The 20,224-nt window shown below is 38.3% G+C and overlaps 1 protein-coding gene across 1 annotated transcript; it reads right to left on the reverse strand.

Annotated features, from left to right (window-relative positions):
* Positions 1-7,280: 7,280 nt before the first annotated feature.
* Positions 7,281-18,659, reverse strand: LOC102515263 (olfactory receptor 1044). The gene is made up of 2 exons (XM_006183085.3): positions 18,539-18,659; positions 7,281-13,216 (listed from the first exon to the last, which is right to left on the reverse strand). The coding sequence occupies exon 2, from the start codon at positions 13,201-13,203 to the stop codon at positions 12,268-12,270; it is 936 nt and encodes a 311-aa protein (XP_006183147.2). The 5' UTR covers positions 13,204-13,216; positions 18,539-18,659; the 3' UTR covers positions 7,281-12,267.
* Positions 18,660-20,224: the final 1,565 nt, after the last annotated feature.

Raw genomic sequence — 20,224 nt, forward strand, 5'->3', positions numbered from 1 at the left:
TGTATTATAAATTTATTTATATACACACTGTAGAAAAAATAGAAAGAATGATTCAACATTGTTTACAATGGATTCTCCTGGACTGATGATATTATAGATCATTTATACCATTTAAAATATTTTCTGATTATCTTCAAGTATTTTCTACTGAGCATGATTAACTATTCCAGTATGAAATAAAACTGTGAGAAATACAGAGAAGAAAAGAATTCAGAACAGGGGCATTTCCTTAGCCTCAGTCACCACACAAATCTTTTTCTGTCACCTTTAGTCCCACTCAGAGTCACTTCTCCTCTTTACTCTCTGTCTTCGTTTTCCCCTCTGTCTCTTCTATTCCTTTTTCTTTATTTGTTTGATTTTTTCTGTTCTGTTTTCACTTGCTCCCTATCTTTTCTTTTTATACCATTTCCCCCTCTTCATTTCATTTTCTGACTGTGAAGAGCCCCAGGGGCTGAGAAAAAAAGAAGCCCATGCACTAAATTGCTTGATCCCTTGTTCAGTAATCTGCAAGAATGCAGAGGCCAGTGGCCACACTTACGTGAAGAGTGGGCATTTATTGGGTGCTTACCATGTGCCCGGCACTGCCGGAAGTACTTTACACATATTATCTCACTTAATCCTCAGTACACCTACACAGTCGGTACTGTCACTGATCCAGTTTTATAAAGCTGAAAAGGAGAGTTGACATGAGTGGTGGACCCAAGATTCGAACCTAGGCTGCCTGACTCTAAAACCTTTAATGACCATGTGATCCTGACCCTCATTCTTGCCAGGCAGCTGCAGACTACAGGCTGCAGGCTGCATTCCTCACAGAGTGCTTTGAACTTCTTAGTCAAGGGGAGGATTTGTTGTGTTAAGGGAATAATCCTACATTCTTATCCTGCTAGTTACACTTAAAAGAGGAGGCACCTCAAAATTTAAAGGCATCTGGAGACTCCAATAATGTATTTACTAAACATAAACCCTAAAAATGCTTTCTGAGGTTATTTAAAACGCTTACTTTCAATTAATCAGCATTGTATAAACATTATTTAACCATTAAAATCAGTCAACCTCAAGGTTCCCTGATGTCTTCAGTGGCCCCTTACATTTTCTTTAATTAGTGCCTCCTCCCATCTGCTTCTAATGAATGCTGTCCCATTCCTAGAGGATGTTTATGGAACCACATCTTTCTCCCAAAATGTACATGGCTCCTCTACTACATCCAGGTAGACTGACAGCTCCCTTCTTCTGCTCCTACTCCGCCCATATGATCTTCTATCATAGCACACAGGACATAGTCTCCCCCCTCACCCCCTAACTCTTTTCACTTACTAGGCTGTGAGACTCTTGCAGTTAGGGGTCATGTCTAATTCAGCATATCCACGCAGCACCCAGCCTGAGGAAATGCAAAAGAGAGTGCCTGTGAAGGTAGCTGTGTCATCCAAAAGGGAACCATGTCACAATCTTGTGAATTCAACATCATCCATGCATAGACACTCTCTCTTTGTCCCAGAGTTGATTTGATTCAGGGATTCTGAGTCACCCTAACAAAGCTCACGAGAGACTTATGGATACAGTCAGATGTTACTTTTCTCAATTATAATAAGAAAAATTAGAAGTCTAAGTTTGAGTGACCTGGAAACCCTCCCTTCCCTTTTCAGTGAGTGAGCCTGGAATCAGAGTAGGGATGTTCCGACTTGATAGAGCAATAAATGGTGTCTGGTGTCCTGGTGCATCCATTCTCCAAGTCAGGAGGACCAGATATTTGGGTTGGACCCACAGGGTCCCTCTCCCATAGACTGGTTTCAGACGGCATTGCTGTATGTTGTTTTGCCAACTGTCTTGCTTCTTTTGCTGACACATTCTCTTTTTAAATTGTTCTGAAGTATGAAGAAACTTGTACACTATCCAATAAAAACCAGGACCATAGTATAGGAGTGGAGGATGAAGGGGGCATAAAGGAAAATGAGAGAAGCTGAGCATCCAGAGATGATTAAGATGCATTCCCTGTCCTCAAGGAGCTTACAGTCCAGTGGGAACAACAGGCACATCACAGGCAGTGGAAGGGAGCCTGCGGAGGAGAGAGTGGGCAGTTTTCGTTGGGTCTGGCCTACTTTTTTTGTTTTTGCATTATTTCTACTGGGTTTATAGTTTTAGGCTATCACTGCCTTTATAACTAAGAAAGGTACCCCAATAAAATCATCTATGGAAAGCAGAAATAACAGGCAACTGACAGAATTTACAAAGGCTGGAATGCCTAGACTGTGCTGTGACCACAATGCTCATGTTTTTCAAGGGGGTACAAGTGCTCTAACTTTCCTAATAACATCCTCGTAATTTTCTCAAAAGCAGGATTAGTATTAAATCCCAGGGGGAATGTTGCAAGAACCCATTTTCTCAAGTTATTTAAAATTCAGACTTGACAAACTACCCCCATTTATACTGTAGTAGGAACCTGGTGATAAGACATTCAAGACTGAAAGGACATTGCAAGTAAGTGGCTTCTAGCTGCAAAGGCTCTGATATTTTTTGAAAAGTTATTTAAAGTGATAACTCACAGGCATTATATTTGGCTTAAGGAAGTTTAAAAAGTTAGACTTGAATTCATCAAAAGGTGGGTGTCATATATCTGACAGATTCGTTCAACTTGAATTTTAAATAAGCATTTTTAAATCAATGTTTTAATTGTAATATGCTTTAATTCTGCAAAGTTTTTTTAAGATACCAGAACTTGGAATATTATTTTTTAAATGCTTTAAAGGCTCTTAATTAAAATGTTTCTTCTTAGTTATATTTTTTGCAGGGTCTTGCAAATTATTTGTTGCTCCTTAATAATTGAACAAAGGTTTGGAAGGTTTTAGAGGCTGTGCCCTTCTTTTCATTTATTCTTATTCCCGAATTTTAGCAATTATTAGGTCCTCATATATCGCATCTCAAAAAATTGGTTCTCACTACAAAACTGAGAGGTTCAAATAGGATTTAAATTGTCAAAAAAATTGGGTCCACTCTAATGCTTTCTGAATCATGCCAGTAATCTGAGCCTGTAGCTTAAGAAAACAGAGAACATGGGAGTAAAAGGAATTGTAGGGCTCAGACACTGAGTTTGACACGAATGATTTACCAGTATGACCCACGGGAGGAGGGCCACCTCTTGTCTTAAGGCACCTCAAGTGTGTGTTCTTTGGAAGACAAAATGTAAAGCCTTCATGAAGCCTAAAGATGTGATTTGTTAAATTTCTCATATTTTTGAACCTGAGAACACTTAGGACAAAAGCAAGCTAGGCTCCCCTCGCGCATGGTGAATGGAGTGTGAAAAGCATTTCTGTGCTGGGGTAGCTCCTGAGAACAGTCTGCCATCCAGGCCGGCTTGCCCTGGCTCTCCTGCTAATCCCAGCTTCAGACTTTCCCATGGTGCGAACAGAGGGGAAGCAGTTCAGTCTCGGTGGGCACAGGAACAGTAGGTCACAGCCCACTGCAGTGCTCCTGAGAAGCCGTCTGGTGACTGAACCCAGTCTCATCACTAAGACACCCATTATAAAATAGAGGGCTTTTGTGCTATATCCAGCCCCTGCTTCAATAATATGTCAGCCGGGTTACTATGTTTCTCATTTCTTTTTTCTTAAAAGGAAAAAAAAAACATTAAATGAAAAAAGTTATAGAACCTCTCAGGAGGGCCTGAGCTCTTGCAGCAGCGCCCGCACCTCTGTAAGAACGTCAGATGACCGATGGGCCGTATCAGGAGACTTCCGATCTCTTCCCCACATGTGAATCTGACCTCCACCTTGGCCTGCTGTGTGAGCTAGGATGTGTCACTTAACTTCTCTAAGCTCTCCTTAACTTATTTGTTTTATGGTTAATCATAGCAGCATCTGTTACTGTGATGGTGAAGTGAGATACACCCATGTATGCAGTGCCTGAAAGCGGACAGAGCCCAATGCACGTTAAAAACAGAGATTAAGACCTGTGATAGTGGCCCAGCTCTTTTGGGCTGAGATCCCAGGATATTCTGAGCAGACTTCTTGGTGTATTCTTTATGTTAGTTAAGTCCAATCAAAGATGAGGAAACTAAATATGTCAGTGGCAAGTCCAGACAAGAAGGGTAGAGATGTGTGAGTTCCTAGCCACCAGCTGAATTCTGACAACCAGACAAGTGAGAACAAGAGGACTCAGCTTCCGTTTTCTTTTTTTTTCCTTGAGACCTGGAAGTCAGGCAAGACCTCTCTGAAAAAGTGGCTTTTAAGTCCCTATGCAGAACAAGAGGACTGCTAGGCAGAGGAAAATGTGAGGTGATACGTAGCTAGTTGGTGGGTAAAATGGTTCTCCTGATTCCCATTTTGATGCTTCCTTTATTGCATCAAATTGGCCCTATTAGTGTCTTCTTGGAATCTCCAGGAAATATTTTGGATAGATCACTGATACAACTGACTATGAAAAGCATCACACGGAACCATATTCACACATTTGAAAAAGCATTGAACCACTGGTATGTTCAAGGATCTAAATGTTCTATGTTCATTGGGTGTCTAAAGAGCCAGCATCTTTCCACTAAACCCGTTATCCTTTTGGCCAACAGTTTCCCAGTCAGTTCTGAAATTCCAGCATCATCCTTTATTCCTTCATCATCTCATTCTTCTCTCTTTCCACTAGCCTTAGTCAGTAACTGCACAACTAGATTGTGGTTAACATCCTTTTAACTTGGGTCCTGGCCTCTAAGCTTGGCACTGGGTATTAGGAAGGTAATTTGGACTTAAAAATATGGAGTAGAATTTTGGCTGAGGGTTTAAGACTATATCTGGAATAGGAATGATTTTTAAATGCTTTTGTTTGTTTATTTCTAAATAAAGAAATCAGTAAAAAGCACCTGGGTTCTATCACTTAGAAATAACCAATACCTACCACACTCAGCAGTCTGTGTGTATATTTACATATATTTCACATATAAAATTAAAAAAAATAAAAGGATGTTATATGAATAATTTGAAGCCCTTTATATATACATCATGAGCAGTTTCATGAAAATAAAATATATTTACATTATTTTCATCAATGCGTTATTATGTATATTATATATTATGGTATCACTATTCCTTAAGTTATTTAATTAATCCTCCATTGATGTATCTTTGTATTGCTATTGAGTTTTTACCATTATAAACATTATTATAGATAATTGCATAATGCATAAATCTTTTTGCATTTCTTGGAGCATTTTCATCACATAAATTCTTGTAAAGGAAATTATTGGGTCAAAAAGTTGTTTTAATTCTAAGGCTTTTGGTGAATATTATCAAATTGCCCTCTGGAAATTTTATACCAATTTAAACTCCCAAAAGCAGCCTGTGAGTTTGCTTCTTTTCTTACACTATCACTTGGTTATTAATATTCTTTAATATCTTTCCCAGGCTTACAGGTGAAAAATGATCTCTTTATTGTGTTAATTTGTATTTCTTTGATTGCTAATGAGATTGAACATCTTTTGTGTATTTTAGGTTATTTACATTTTTCATTTTGTGAGTTGTCTTTTATATCTCATATGTCCTCTTTTATTGATTTATCTTATTTGTCTATGTTAATTCTGTCATATATACATTCTATTTTCTTATTTGATATTTGTCTGTGTTTACTAGTTATTATAATAGAAATTTAAAATTAAAATTTTTTATTTCATCAAAACTGTCATACTTTTTATTCACAATTTCTGACCTTAGTTCTTTTCTTAGAAAAGCTTTTCCTATTCCCAGGCATAGAAAAATATTTCTATTTCCTATGCATGGGTAAATAATGGATACATCTTGTCTTCGCTTTGAAATGTGAGGATAATAAGGGGAGGTCAAAAGAGAATATAATGTTTTTGAACCTCAAGTGACTGAGGGAAAGTACCTTGTACAAAACTGTGAGAAGCAGAAATTGGCTGTGGAGTAGATGAGGAATTTGATCATGAAGAGTTTGAACTTGTGGTCCCAACAGGACATCTATGTGATGATAACGACGATGATGATAATATATGTGTTTGTGTATGTGTCTGTGTGTGAGAGAGAGACAGAGACAGCAAGCATGAAAGAATAGATTAAACCCAGACTGAGTTAACTTTTATTAAGCATCTACTGTATTTAATAGGCAACACTGCATTTTCCTGGATGATTCATCAGAACTTGAAAGATTTTACTCTCTTCTTTAAAGAAATAAAGCAATAGCCTGCACCTCCGTGGAGTCTGAGAAATGACTCAGCAGCTTCTCCCTGGACCCCTCCCCTGCCCTGTTTCGTCCCCTCCTGCCCAGATCGCACATGTCAGGTCTCTGATCACCCTCCTTCTACTTCCCACCTAAGGAGCACCACCTGCAGCAGGCAGAGAGCCCTGGAGGGGGAAGAAGTCTGGGGAAGAGGCTTCCACAGGACCTACACTCTCGTGCTATATCCTCTCCGCTTCTTCCAGGCTTTGTGCAAGTCCAAACATTGGCCAAGGAAAAGGAGCAGGAGAGAGTCAGATGCCCCCGACCACAGCCCCACCACATACCCTGGCCTCCATCCCACAGCTCACTCCTAATTGCTCTTTCATAGGCTGGGGTGAGGCCAGCAGAAGTTCAGAGCCGTCACGGTCTTGGGGATGTGAATGCTGCCTTCCATGACTGTAGCTGTAAGGAGTAGAGGAGTTCCTTGTGAACCAATTTAGAACATCAGAGCTTTGTTCTACGGGAATAAGTGAGCTGTAGTGGTTCAGGGTCAAAGTCGTGTCAGCGGAGACATGATGAGTTAAGAAGACTTTCATGGTCTGAGTTGAGCAGATCACGTGCAACTGTGTTTCTGGGAGACAGGGTGTCCACGTTCCAGATCACTGACTTGAAAACAGCCTTTGGGACCAGAGTGCCTGGGAATTGGAAACGGGCCGTACTAAGTTTTCCAATCAGGCAGATGAAATGAAGAAAAGCCATTATTGGAGACATTTGCGAGCTTCCATAGTTTGTAAAAACAGTTTTTAGGCAATAATTTTCCAAATACTTGCTTCAAATCAAAGATTCTGTAAATTGAACTCGTTGGAAGTGGTAGAGTCTTATTAAAAATAAGAGCTTTATACTTTTAAATGTTTAAAATGCACTTGCGTATACCCTTATAGTTACCCTGCAAGATGTTATTTTCATTTTCTAGATGAAAAAGTGAAGGCTCATACAGATCAAGCCATTTGACTGATAGGGTGGTTCAGAGCAGACCTAGGACTCAAGACCTCGAGTGTCCTGGCTGGTCTCCTTGCTACACCGCCAGCCCTGCTACAAGCTTCGAAGGCCTGTTTTTGAGGTCATGCTTTTTTTTTTTTTTAATTGTAAGCAAAATCTTCACCTTCACCTCCCAGATCATACTTTTTTTTCTTTCTAGGCCCAGCATAATTTATTTTGATTGCTTGACATGCAGGCATTTATTCCATGGTTCCAAAATGTGGATTTATAAACGTTATCAGAAGCCAGCTGCAGGTTTAGTAAACCTGCAATTTACACACGCACTTCACACACGCACTTCTTTTGATAAATTAACAATTTAATGTACAGAGAAATGTGAATAGGCTGAGAGAGAAACCTTAGAAGTCTTTTAACACCTAATTAATTTATTAAATGTAATGAATTAAAATAGAGCAGAGAACTCAGATTAAGCTGATAGAGTTGTTATTTTGCACCTGTGGACACCACAGGACCTGTATGTGATTTGTGCTAAATATAAGAAGGAAAGACACCCCAATATTTGTGAAAGATATTTCAACATTTCTTTATAAAAATGATCCCCCAATATAAATAACATTAATTAGAATTTCCTTTCAATTTGCTACTCTTTTATAATTAACATTAATTTAAGCTCTGCATCTGAAAGATTTCCAAGATAAGCTACTTGCTAGTTTTCCTAAAGCAAATGAGGAGATAAGGAAGCATACTATTGCTGATGTTAGCTTTCACAGTGAAACGGGATGGTAGGGATAAGGAAGAGTTAAAAATGGTTCTTTCTCAGAGGAAAGGCAATGGAAGTGGAATGAAAAACCTTCTGTGAGAAACCCAGAGATGGCAGGAGCTCTCCCTACTCTTGCTCAAGTATGAGAAGCATGCAGACGCCATAGAAACCCCAGATGAAGGTGAGCCAGGGGTGGGCTGGAGAGTGTTTGCACCTGGCTGGCTCCCCGTCCTATCCTGCATCCTTGGACCACGTCTGGTGTGGTTGGCAAATGAGATTGCCTGTAAGGAGGGGCAGAAGCTGCAGGGTGGTAGGTGTCCCAGTACCAGAGTGGTCAACACACCAAACCCAAGAAAGTAAGCTTGTAGGAATAAAACACTTTCTTTCAGACTACAGAATAAAACCTTCTGGAAACTGTCTGTTAGGACAGTCAAGCTGATGCCATGGCATTGAGATAATTATTTGATTTTCTAAAATAGCTGATCTTTCCCCTCTTCAATCTGCCCTACCTTACCAAAAATGGAAGTTCTAGTTATTTGCTAAACGTTTGTATTTTTACAGGAAAAAAAGGAAAAAAAAAGAAGAGCTTGGAAGCATAGGCTAAATCTGTCACCTTCCCAGGAGCCTGAACTTTCCAAGTTCTGACATCAGTGACTCCCTATCTCTCTGGTGGGTGCACCACTTAATGGCAGGCGGCAGCCACTCTGAATTAAGCATTGAATTAACATTTTGCGATTCCACCCTGTTCTCCAAAGAATGCTAGAATTATACATCCAGGACGGAGTTGAAAATCTGGGTGCATGTTTGAGATTTAAAAATTCTGAGGTTTCTGAAATATTTACACACATCAAATAATAACAAAAGGAAATGAATATAGTAATTGCCCTCTTGGTTTCCTTTCCCATGATCAACATAATAAAAAAAAATTCTTTTGGCTTCTTTCTAAGCATGGCAAATCAATAGAATATTAAATGAGAAGAAATAAGAAATTTAAATTTTAGCCCATTGAAGCAGTCAGCATTTTATGTGCAAATGAATATAAATTTATACATATATTTGTCATAAATTTCAGCTACATATTACATGTGTTAATGAAAATTGTCTGTGTAGTGAAGGCTAGGCAAATAACATTCATTTTTAGGATTACTATGAGGAAAATGGATTTACATTTTATTTATATGTGAGAGCAGTTTTATTTTCACTTTGAATGAAATGTTGGACTTTTAAAATCTGATAAAGGAAAATTTTCATTATTTTGGTAACATTTACTTATTCAGAAGACAGTGTTTATTTTGGGCCAAAAAATTAGTATAGTTGTTATGAGTATTGATTGAAACAGCCTCACTTTATAAGTGAACAAAGATGCATAATCATGCTGGTTTCTCTTATGGCTTAAATGTTGTCATTTTAATACTATATGTGTGTACATTGTGCAACAGATTTTTTAAAATGTAAATAATTGATTGAAGAATTTTCTTAAATAGCCCAAATCAGAGACATAAACTTATAAGACTAAGGAGCCCCAGTGGGAAAGGAGATAGAAAATAGATCCTTTCCCCCTTTCTTTGCTCTTTAGGTCTTTGGGAAATTTAGAAAAATATGGACTTACATCCTTCACAATCTGTGAATACAATATTCTCAATTTTCTACTTTGCTTTATAGGAAATCAAAGAAGCACACTGAACAAAGCAGACAAATTCAGCTGCTGGGGAGGCATTATGGAGAGGTCCTGTGACATATCTTCTTCAGTTTTCTCTAAAAAGAACTGAAGAACTGATGAAATGAAGTCTTAGACCAAACAGTCCTTTAAAAATATGATTATAATGCATTTGCTGAGAGGATTGTACTGAAAACATGTGATATCTATTTACTGTTTTTATTTTCTCTTTCTAAATGAAACTGATACGGAAATAGTTTGAAAAAATTGGAAGAAATGGGTATGGCCTTTTATTGAAAACATAATTTCTCATCTAAGTGTTGGTACCTGATCATTTTCTTTGTCTCAATATAGTAATGGTCCCTTGCCTGACATGGAGCATCGGTAACTCTAGCTACTACCATCTTCCCAATACACCGACTTCCCACATGTATTTCTTTCACTGGCCAGGCTGTGTTGTTGCCTTCATATGTCTTCCTGCATTAAAGATGTTAGCCTCATAGGGGAGGATGTTAAAAAACAGTCTTCCTCTTGCTGTGGTAATCACTTTGTAGTGTACACAAAGATTGAATTGTTATGTTGTACACCTGAAACTAATATAATATTATATACCAATTTTACCTCAATTTTAAAAAAAGAAAAGAAAAATAATTTTCTTGTCATGACCTTAGTAGCTTCCTTCTTCTGTTATATCCCAACCACAGGGCCATTATTACTGGGCACCATGTCTACCCTTCCATTGGAATTAGAAATACATATAGAAGAGAACAAATCAATTCAGCAATTGGTTGTGATATGTTTGTTCTGTACCAGAAACTGTGATGGGTGCTGGCGTGCAGAATGAAGAGATGACTTGGTAACTTTTCAGGAGGTCATGATCTGAGCCTCTGCCTCCCATTATTCTTCATCACTTTCCTGTCTGCTTTGCTTTCTCCTCTCTTGCTCATTACCTATGCAAGCTCTCCTACCTCTTAGGCTTGCTTCATACCCTTCCTGACTCTTTTCCTTTATCCTGATAGTATCTTTTTTTTTAACCACAGCCAACACTCTATCTCCAAGTGTTTAGGAATACAGCTTACAACTCAACTCTCCAGAAAGCCTATTTGAGCTAAGTAAGAAGAATTACAAATATTTAATTATTTTTATTTTTCTAAATGACTAGATCACAAGCAACAATAAAACAAAGATTCCCATCATATTATGTGAGAAGTAAATTTGGGTGCAACAAGGATCCCTTAGTTCCTTGATTAACTTTTGGGGGGGAGGTAATTAGGTGTGTCTATATATATATATATATATTTTTTTTTTCATAGAGGTACTGGGGACTGAACCCAGGACCTCATTCATGCTAAGTATCCACTCTACCACTGAGCTATACCCTCCCCCTTGAGCTATACCCTCCCCCCTCCTTGATTAATTTTAAACGTACTTGTAATTGATTGGTGATATATATTCCTAGCTATTTTTAAAAGTCAAAGTAATAATCACATTTGAAAAGAGTTTAGGGGAGGAAATCTAATGGTTTGTGGCAGATTTGTGTGTCTTAAGAATTATTTGGGAAGAAGCGTTAGAATAGAGGCTTGGAAAGACCATAGCGTGCTCATATTCCTGCCTACAAAAAAAATTAAGAGATTTTTCTTTACCTATCTCCATTAACAGCAACACATTATATAGATTTATCTCTCACAAAGTTGGACTATCAAATCTGTGAAAACAGAAATAAAAAACATGGAAAAATGTTGCAAAACTAAATATTTCTCTAGATCATTTAAATAATTAAGACAATTTCATTTCTCAGAAATATTCATACTCAACCTGGTTACCTTAGGAAACTCTCCCTCTTTCTTTTTATTTTTCTTCTTAATTCTCATTCCCTTTTTTAAACTTATATGTGACTCCTTCCTTCCCAAACCATTCCCCCTAAAAATTACTGCAGTTGCAGTTTCCAGAAACTAGAAAAATTAAATCCTGCCTGTTGAATAAATGACCACTTTGAACATCTCTGAAAGTATCCTAAACTCTATCTCCTCTAATTATACTTTCTTTTCTAAACAAACCATAAAATAAACCCCACATTTAATTGATTCATAGTTTTTCTGTCTCCTCCCCCCCCCCTTATTGCTGTAATACTATTTTTTCTACTGTTCATCTTAAGCATGCAGTATTTCAACTACATTTAGATTAAACTTGCTTTCTGTGTTTCGGTCTCAAAACTTAACCACCATCTTTAGCAATATGTTATGTTTTAAGATTAACAGATTTGCTACAATGTAGCCTGTTTGTAAGCAGAAAAATATTCTAAGAACATTGATTTTCATGTGTGGGTTTTGTACCCAGCTTTGTTAATTTCAATTACAATTTGTTGGCTTTTGTTAAATTTCACCCTAACCATTATTTTTAGGATCTTTTTGAATTTCTCACATGATTATCTAATTGGTAGTAAGCCACTTCATTTTCAACACAGGATGTTATTAACAGTCTAGTTTGTAGATCTATTCTGATTAGTCCAGGATAATTGGTTAGATTAAATTGTACTATCTCAAACAAATGGTCCAGTATTTTGGGTCTTTAAAGAATCCAGATTGAATTGGCCTTTTTTCTTGATTGGACAGCAACTGGCCTGCTAAATTTCAAGAGACTGGGTATACAGACCGTGTCAGTATAAGATACTTTCCCAGTGCTTCCTTCTGATAACCCACTATGACTCCTTGCCCTCTAGCATCTTCCTCAGGGTGTCCTTTACTTCTGTGTTCCTCAGGCTATAGATCAGAGGGTTGAGCATGGGAATTACAAGACTGTAAAACACAGAGACCACTTGGTTGTACTTCCAGGAATTCTCTGCTTTAGGTTGCTGCAGGTACATGAAAAAGAGCGTTCCATAGAAGATGATGACCACTGTGAGGTGGGAGGCACAAATGGAAAACGCTTTGCACTTGCCTTCGGAAGACTGGATTTTTATGATGGAAAAGAGGATGCAAATGTAGGAGATGAGGACAGTCAGGAGGGAGCTAGTGAGATTCACTGTGGAGAAGACCAAGAGCTGCTTTTCTTTGTTGTGGGTGTCGGAGCAGGAGAGGGCGAGGAGAGGTGGGTCAGCACAATAGAAATGGTCAATGATGTTGGAGTCACAGAAGGACAACTGGAAAGTCAGAACGGTCTGTATCACAGAGTTTAGGAAGCCATAGCTATAGACCCCAATCACCAACTCCTTGCAGACCCGCTGTGTCATAATGGCTGTGTAAATCAAGGGGTTGCAGATGGCCATGTAGCGGTCATAGGCCATTGTGGCCAAGAGGAAGCATTCGGTGGTGGCAAAAGCACTGGAGAAGTAGAGCTGGGCAAAGCAGCCCAAAAAGGAGATGGTTTTTTCCTTCACCAATAAATTTTGTAGCATCTTGGGCCCAATTGAAGAGGAGTAACAAAGATCAATGAAAGCTAGGTGGCTGAGGAAATAGTACATGGGGGTGTGGAGCCGCAAATCCACCTTGATGAGCAGTATCATGCCAAGGTTTCCCACCAGGGTGATGAGATAAATTGTCAGGAACACCACAAAGAGGGGAAGCTGCAGCTCAGGGCGATCTGTGAACCCCATGAGGACAAATTCAGTTACCGTGGTACGGTTGCTTCTTGCCATTTTGTTCTTTCTCCTGTTGGAAAAAGAAAACATGGCTTCAAAATGTTTACATACTTAAAAACAAAAGCTTCTTACCTCTTTGTTCTAGCACTAGATGACAAAAATTTGGCTTCATAATCCCAATGGTTAAAAGCTGTCATTTGCCATGGGTTTTATTCTTCTAAAACAGAGTCAGAAATGTCTGAACTCATTCATTTTCTCTTTTGATGGAGATTGACAAATTGACCTTCAAGGAAGTGGCACCAAGTTACACTCCCAACAATGTTGTACAGCAATATTGGTTTTCCCACAAACCCAGTTTTATCAAATTTTAAATCTTCGCCACTGTGATGGTGGATATTGGTAACTCATGTCTCCTGATTGGTACTGTTTTCTAAAAATTATGAATGGAGATTAGCCTTTTTTCAAACAATTATTTGCATGTGTATTTTTTTTCTATGCTTTGTCATTTCACTTCCTTTGTTAACTTATTTATTACGTTGTTGGTCTTCTAAGCATTTTATTTACAGGGCTCTTTCTTTAGTAAGGAAATCAGCCATTTGTTTGATATATATACTGCAAATTCTTTTCTTGTTTGTCACTTGTCCTTCAGCGTTGGTATGGTAATTTTTCTTTGTGCTATGCAGTAAATTTTAAGTGGTTTGATGTCAAATATATCAAGCAAATTTATCTCCTTCTTTTGGAATTCTGATCTTTGTAACATGGTTAGCTTAGCTTTCCTCAGTTTAAAATTTCTTTAAAAATAATCTCTTGTTCTAGAACTTTACTAGATTTCTTTTTTACATTACAAAGTTTGATCTTTCTGAGATTTAATTTTGACGTAAGGGATTAGGTAATCAACTCTTTTTGTTTGTTTTTGTTTGCTTGTTTTGTTGTTTGTTTTTTGGGGGGAAGGTAATTAGGTTTATCTCTTTATTTTAATGGAGGTACTGGGGATTGAACCTAGGACTTCGTGCATGCTAAGCATGCCCTCTACCACTGAGCTATATCCTCCCGCCATAATAAACTCTTTTTATTTATTTCTCCAAATAGCTAGCTGGGTGTTCTAATGCTATTTGTTGGTGAAATCATTTTCCAGCTGATTCTGTTGATTTAAAACTCCAAAATTTTTGTAAAGTAAAACATTCATAAGTGTATGGGCTAATTTCTGGATCTTTTTCTTTGTAGTCTCTTCTAGAACCAGGACCAAACATTTAAACAATAGTTGAGAACCTGATTTTAATATCTGGGAGCAAATTTTCTGGCTGTTCTCACATATGTATTTTTCCAGATGAACTTTGGCATTATTATATCAAGTTCCAAAAAAAAAAAAATCCCATTTGTACTTAGACTGCTATTGCATTGAATCAATATGTTAATTTGGAGAGAATTGACAGCTTTACAATTGAATCTTCTTTTCTATAACTAAGGTATGTATTTCATTTACTAGAGTCTTTCCTAAAAAGAGTTTTAAAGTTTTCTTTAAACTTTACAGATAAAGGTCCTGCATATTTCTTTAAGGTCTGCTCATAGGTACTTTATCTTTTTGTAACTAATGTAAATGAAATCTTTTTTTTTTTATTTGGTGGTTTATTTAAGTATTGTTTACATATAGGAAAGCTATTGATTTTTGTAAATTAATTTTGTAACTTCTTTCTTACCATAGTTTCTCATTATTTAAAAGTATTTTTTTAATTAATTCTGTTGGGTTTTTCTAATACAAATTCATATATTATGAAAAGGACATGACTAGTGTAATGCAACTGATGTTTGAGAACAACAAGGCATGAAAGAACTGCAGATATTTGGTGTGGTTAGAAAACAGGCTCCCTCAGGGTAGACCTGCTTTTGAGATTGGCAGGGCCCAGGGTGAGAATAACAAAGGGACGTCCACATATCAAATGTCTAAATATGTAAAAGTTAGAAAATAAAGATAACAAATTAATAAAATATGCTTTATCCTCCCTCCTTAACAAATACACCTTTCTAATAACCTGGAAGGCAGAATTCTTTGGATGGTTGTAACTCCAAGCAGGAATGAGGGGACACAAGGAAAATCTGCCGCCAATCCGCATGTGTGGCTGCACATGCGCGGACATGCCAGCCTGCATGTACACGCTCTGTTCACAGCCCTGCGAACAGCCATCCCTGGGCTCCCCTTAAGGCCCAGGTAGTGAACACCAGTAGTGTGGTTCACCCTCACAAGGGTGATCTGGGAAGGAGACTCTTGTAGACTCTGGGAATGAGTTGGGGGCTGTTTGGGCAAGGAATTTTGAGGTCTTGTTTCTTGGAAGATGGTCTAGGAGGAGTATATAGGATGGACTCTGAGTAGGCACATCCCTTTGGTCTTGACCCATAAGGTGTGGTGCAGTAAGAAGAGATCCAGAGTTGCCCTAGAGAATGGGGTCAGGAACGATCCCTTTTGTTTGGATCTAAGGCCTGTAAGAAAGTGATGAAAAGCATGGCTAAAAGTCCATGTCTGAGCTAGATAATTGAGGGCCTTATCTGGTATAAGGAGTTTAACCTGTACCCTGTAGGGAGTAAGCAGCCTTTTAAATGAACTGAGTTGGTCAATGGAAGATGAAAAGGACCTGAGAAAGTGAAAATTGGGTCAGAGATGAGCATTTTAGGAGGGAACAGTTGAGCAAGGAGTTGATCTCAGAGCATGTTTGGGGGACTGTGAGCATCCTTTCAGGTAAGAGCAAACATGTATGAAAGAGATTAGTGAGAAACAAACTGGATGGGGGTAGGGTAGTGCCATATTGTGAAGAGCTTCGCATGCCAGGGAGATTTTAACAGCTATTTCATGGACCCATTAAACATTTGAACGATAGGGTGACTTGACCAGCACTCAGCTGTCAGGGAGTTAATCTGGAGGTGTGTGTATAAAGTACTGAAGGGAGAATGCCACCAGCAGGACACTGGCTAGGATGTTTTCCAGGTAAGGGATGATAAGGATGTGAACCAAGGAAATGATGGAAGGAACAAAGAAACGAGATAAGAATGAGAGATACTCTAAAGGCAAAGTCTGCATCCACTTGTCAATTGACTGAGACTCTCAGTTTTCAAGTTCGAGAGACCGAGGTAATGATAACCTAAGAATTAAGAGTTTAATTTTACCTTGTTTCTTAACTGAGGAGATCTGATACAATTTAAGTACACATACACATACATCAAAATTAATATTATACAATTCAAAACTTGAAATATAATTGAGGGGGAAAAAAACAAGCAAAATTTCCCTTTGTAGTTATGTAACAGTGTTACGGAGGGGTAGTGCTTTTAGGAGAAACAGAATGTCTGAGCTTGGAGTGGAGCCGCACGGAAGGGTGTTGAATTCAGTTAGAGGGGACAGTGGGTGTCTATTGCAAAGTCAGAGCTAGTGATACTGATTTGGGAGTCATCAGTAGACAGAGGATGGTAAAAGCTGTGGGAACCAGCAAGATCATTCAGGGAGAGAGAAGTATCAGGAAAGGTTCAAAGACAGACCTCTGGGAAAAGTGTACCTTTAAGGGCTGGGGAGAGGAGTAGCAGTCTTAGGTGCCCTAAGATATTCAGGTGAGTTCATGTCAGAAAATAAGGAAACTTTTAAATACGGTCATTTCTGATACTCCTGGCTTATGGTTGAGGTGACCTGTTTGCTGTGGTCTTATCTCTCCTCAGTAATAACTTAAAGCAAAACAAAACAAAACAAGCAAACAAAAAACAAAAATCCTGCAATCTTCAAGCATTGCATATAAACAATCTTACTCAGTAAATTGTGTGTTGTTCTGGATCTGTGCCATCTAAAGGCAGGAAAACATTCTTTTTGAATTGGTTTCTAGAATTGGTGAAGTCTTCCTGCTCCTTTGAAGTATTGTAACAGTTCTCAATTCAAACTGAGGCGTGGGAGGGTTTAGTAACTCTGGAAAATCCCCAGAAAACCAGTGGGCAGACTCTAGCTTTATTCAACAGCTCTTGTGTGACAGATGATTTTATTGTGTTAGCTGTTATTGATATGATTGCATGTTTGTCCCTAAAGTTTCTAAGACACTGTTAATGCATTCTAATTTCTAGATTTTTAACAATTTCTTTTCTGTTAGTTCAATATTTATTCATTATTTACCCTATGGAGATGCTTTTTTGCATCCTAAAAGACTTCTAATTGAATGCTCTTTCTTAAGTTTTTAAGCCAGTATATACTCTGATTTTCTTCAAGGGCAATTAAGATTTAGGCTTATTATGGGGAACTATTTTCAATATCTTGTAGTAACTTACAATGAAGAAGAATATGAAAAGGAACATATATATATATGACTGAAACATTATGCTGTACACCAGAAATTGTCGCAACATTGTAAACTGACTATACTTTAATAAAAATTTTAAAAAGTTTTTTTTAAAGAATGAGGCTTATTAATAACTTCAATGTTTAGTCTATTTGTTCTCAGAACTGGACTTGACAATAAATTCCAGAAAAGGAATCTCTATTAATAAATATTTGACCTGTAATTTTCTACCAAAAAGAAAATCTATGGTCACTTAAAAAAAAAGAGTACTGTGATTTACTCTCAAACGTAATGATTATAACCAGTGATGAGTTGAATACTTCTAACATGCCAAGAGATTTTATTTTACATTATCTTATTTAGTACATAATGATCTTTTCTTCCAGTTTCTTAATGAGGAAATAGAGACACAGAAATATTCAGTAGTTTTTCCCAAATTTACAAAGTAGTTGAGCCACAATTTGAAACTAGGTGGGCTGATCCCTGAGCCTTAACTATACCGCCTTCCCACTTATGATTCCTCAGTATTTATCCATTTTATAATTTTGTTTTTCCTATTTAAAAAAAAATTTAGACTCCTATGAGAAAATTTTAGGCATATTAGGATGAGTTCATTAATGCTTCTTTGTTCAGATATTTTTAACATTTACTGTTGCATTTAACTAACATAGTGAATGTTTGATAATTCATTGTTGTGTTTTTCCTTTCTTTGTTTGAACAATTCAAACAATTAAAAAATATTCTCAACCCCTGGGAAGGGAGGGGCACATGAACTACTTTGAGAATCTGATGAAAGCTAAGTTTCTGCTCCTAGAAAAGTTTCACTCATATGAAATTTTGCATGCAATTTAAGAGGCTTCACTAGTTTAACAGGTCCCTGCTAGGGTTTCCTCATAAAATAATACACAGAAAAAAAAATCTCAGCTATTCCAGGCCAGGGTCAACCAGTCCTTCCCAATTTGCTTCTCTGATCGTTGCAAAGCACCGCTATCCTAAAGCCCTGTCCTTTTCAGTCCCAGAACTGAAACCCTTCTCTTGGCTACCTTATAGTTTGTATTACAACAGCCTGGGGAGTGAAGACTACTTACCAAGCACCAATCGGTCGATCAGTCAGGATTCCCAATGCCTCGGAAGCGTTCAGTTAGAGTATTTCCAATCGGACAAACAAGCTTCTTCATGTCTGACTGGAAAGCTTGGTCTCCGTGTTCCACACCGACAAACTGTGAGTATTTATAAAGTTAAACTGTGACGAGCCTGTTATCGCTTGTTATTCTAGCACTCCCTGGTGCCAAGGGAACAGTTTATACAGAGTTTCTGTGAGATATTTCACATTTGATTTAAAGCACCTTTGGGAATTAGAATCCCTGAGTCATCCTGGTAACTAAGGATGACTCAGGTTGGGATGCTTTGGTGCATGTTCTCAGGATGACTCTCAAGTCCAGAACCTTTGGTGTGATGCTCGGAGATGGGCTTCCTGCCCTTGGAAGAGCATCTTCAGCAGGTGGCCTTTAAGTTGGGGCTGGGGTGGGGGGCCATGGAATGTTTCACAGGGGACTAAGTAAGGTTATGTACAGATTGTGTGACTAGGATGCACATATGGATAGTTTTGCTTGCAAAGAAAAGATGGCCTTGGCTGTCATATTTATCACAACAGACCATGAAGAGAAAAGCAGTTTTCATTTTTCCTGCTGTTATATATTTCCTGTTGAATCAAATTAAGGAGTAAAATTTTATTCAAAACCAGGTGTGAGCAACGAAAGGTTCTAAGGGTCCTGCATGCCTCTTTCCCTTTCTCTCTCCCTCCCCCATTCTGCTCTGGCTTGAAATTGGGGCAGTCAGCTCCACTTGATGGGGCCAGGTCGGTTTTTTTTAATGTATCTGGTCTTTGCTCTTGGCTGCCAGGGAAAAAGAGATTAGGACTGGATCCTCTAGGTCATTAATTGCAGTGATGTTGCACAGCCCTTAAACTATTGCTGCAAAGAACACTGCCCCCAATCTCAGCATTCAACACACAGCAGAGCTAAGGTGAGAGTGTTCTTCAATTAGAAAGTGTATTTTCTGTCTCTCAGCATTTCCATTGATTCACACCAAAGAGGAGGCAGCTGGAAGAGAAGTGTTCACATGAGACCCAGGGCCTGGTTCTAGTGGCCTCTCTTAGCCACTTTTGCCCTTGCAGCAGGTAAATCTATAAGCTTTCATTTTGGTGACAGAGGAGAATTTCTAGGCTATATGTGGTGTAGAGTGAAATGTTAAGTTTGATGTGCTAATCAAAGAAGTCCATGAGTTGAATCAAATTAAGGAGTAAAGTTTTATTCAAAACCAGGTCAGCAAAGAACGGTTCTGAGGGTCCCATAGGCCTCAAATGCAGCGTTTGATCACAACCAAGTTACCTAAACGATAAAACATGGGACTTCTATTTTCAGCATCCTTTGGACTGTACACCTATCTTGAGTAGTGACTTAGGCCTGGAGTAAGGGACAGAGGCAGAGAGGCAGCTCACCTACTGCCATCTGTGCCACATTTCATGTCTAGCCCAAGTTCAAATGATAATCAATGTACTTTTTACCAAGAATTGGTTTTCCTATGGAATTCTCACTCCCCAATGAGTCAGTGATAGGAATTGAATATCTAAGGGGATGAACAGTCAGGCCTCTTAAAGGCTGTTTTTGCAGAAAGCAGGTGACTTTGTGCATCTTCCCTGGGAGAATTCCTAGCAGGGGAAAGAGAAGGAGAGAAATTGATGCTGTGGTCACACAGAGCTGAGGAGAACTGAC

The sequence above is a fragment of the Camelus ferus genome, chromosome 10 (assembly GCF_009834535.1).
Source record: "Camelus ferus isolate YT-003-E chromosome 10, BCGSAC_Cfer_1.0, whole genome shotgun sequence".
Lineage (NCBI taxonomy): Eukaryota > Metazoa > Chordata > Mammalia > Artiodactyla > Camelidae > Camelus > Camelus ferus.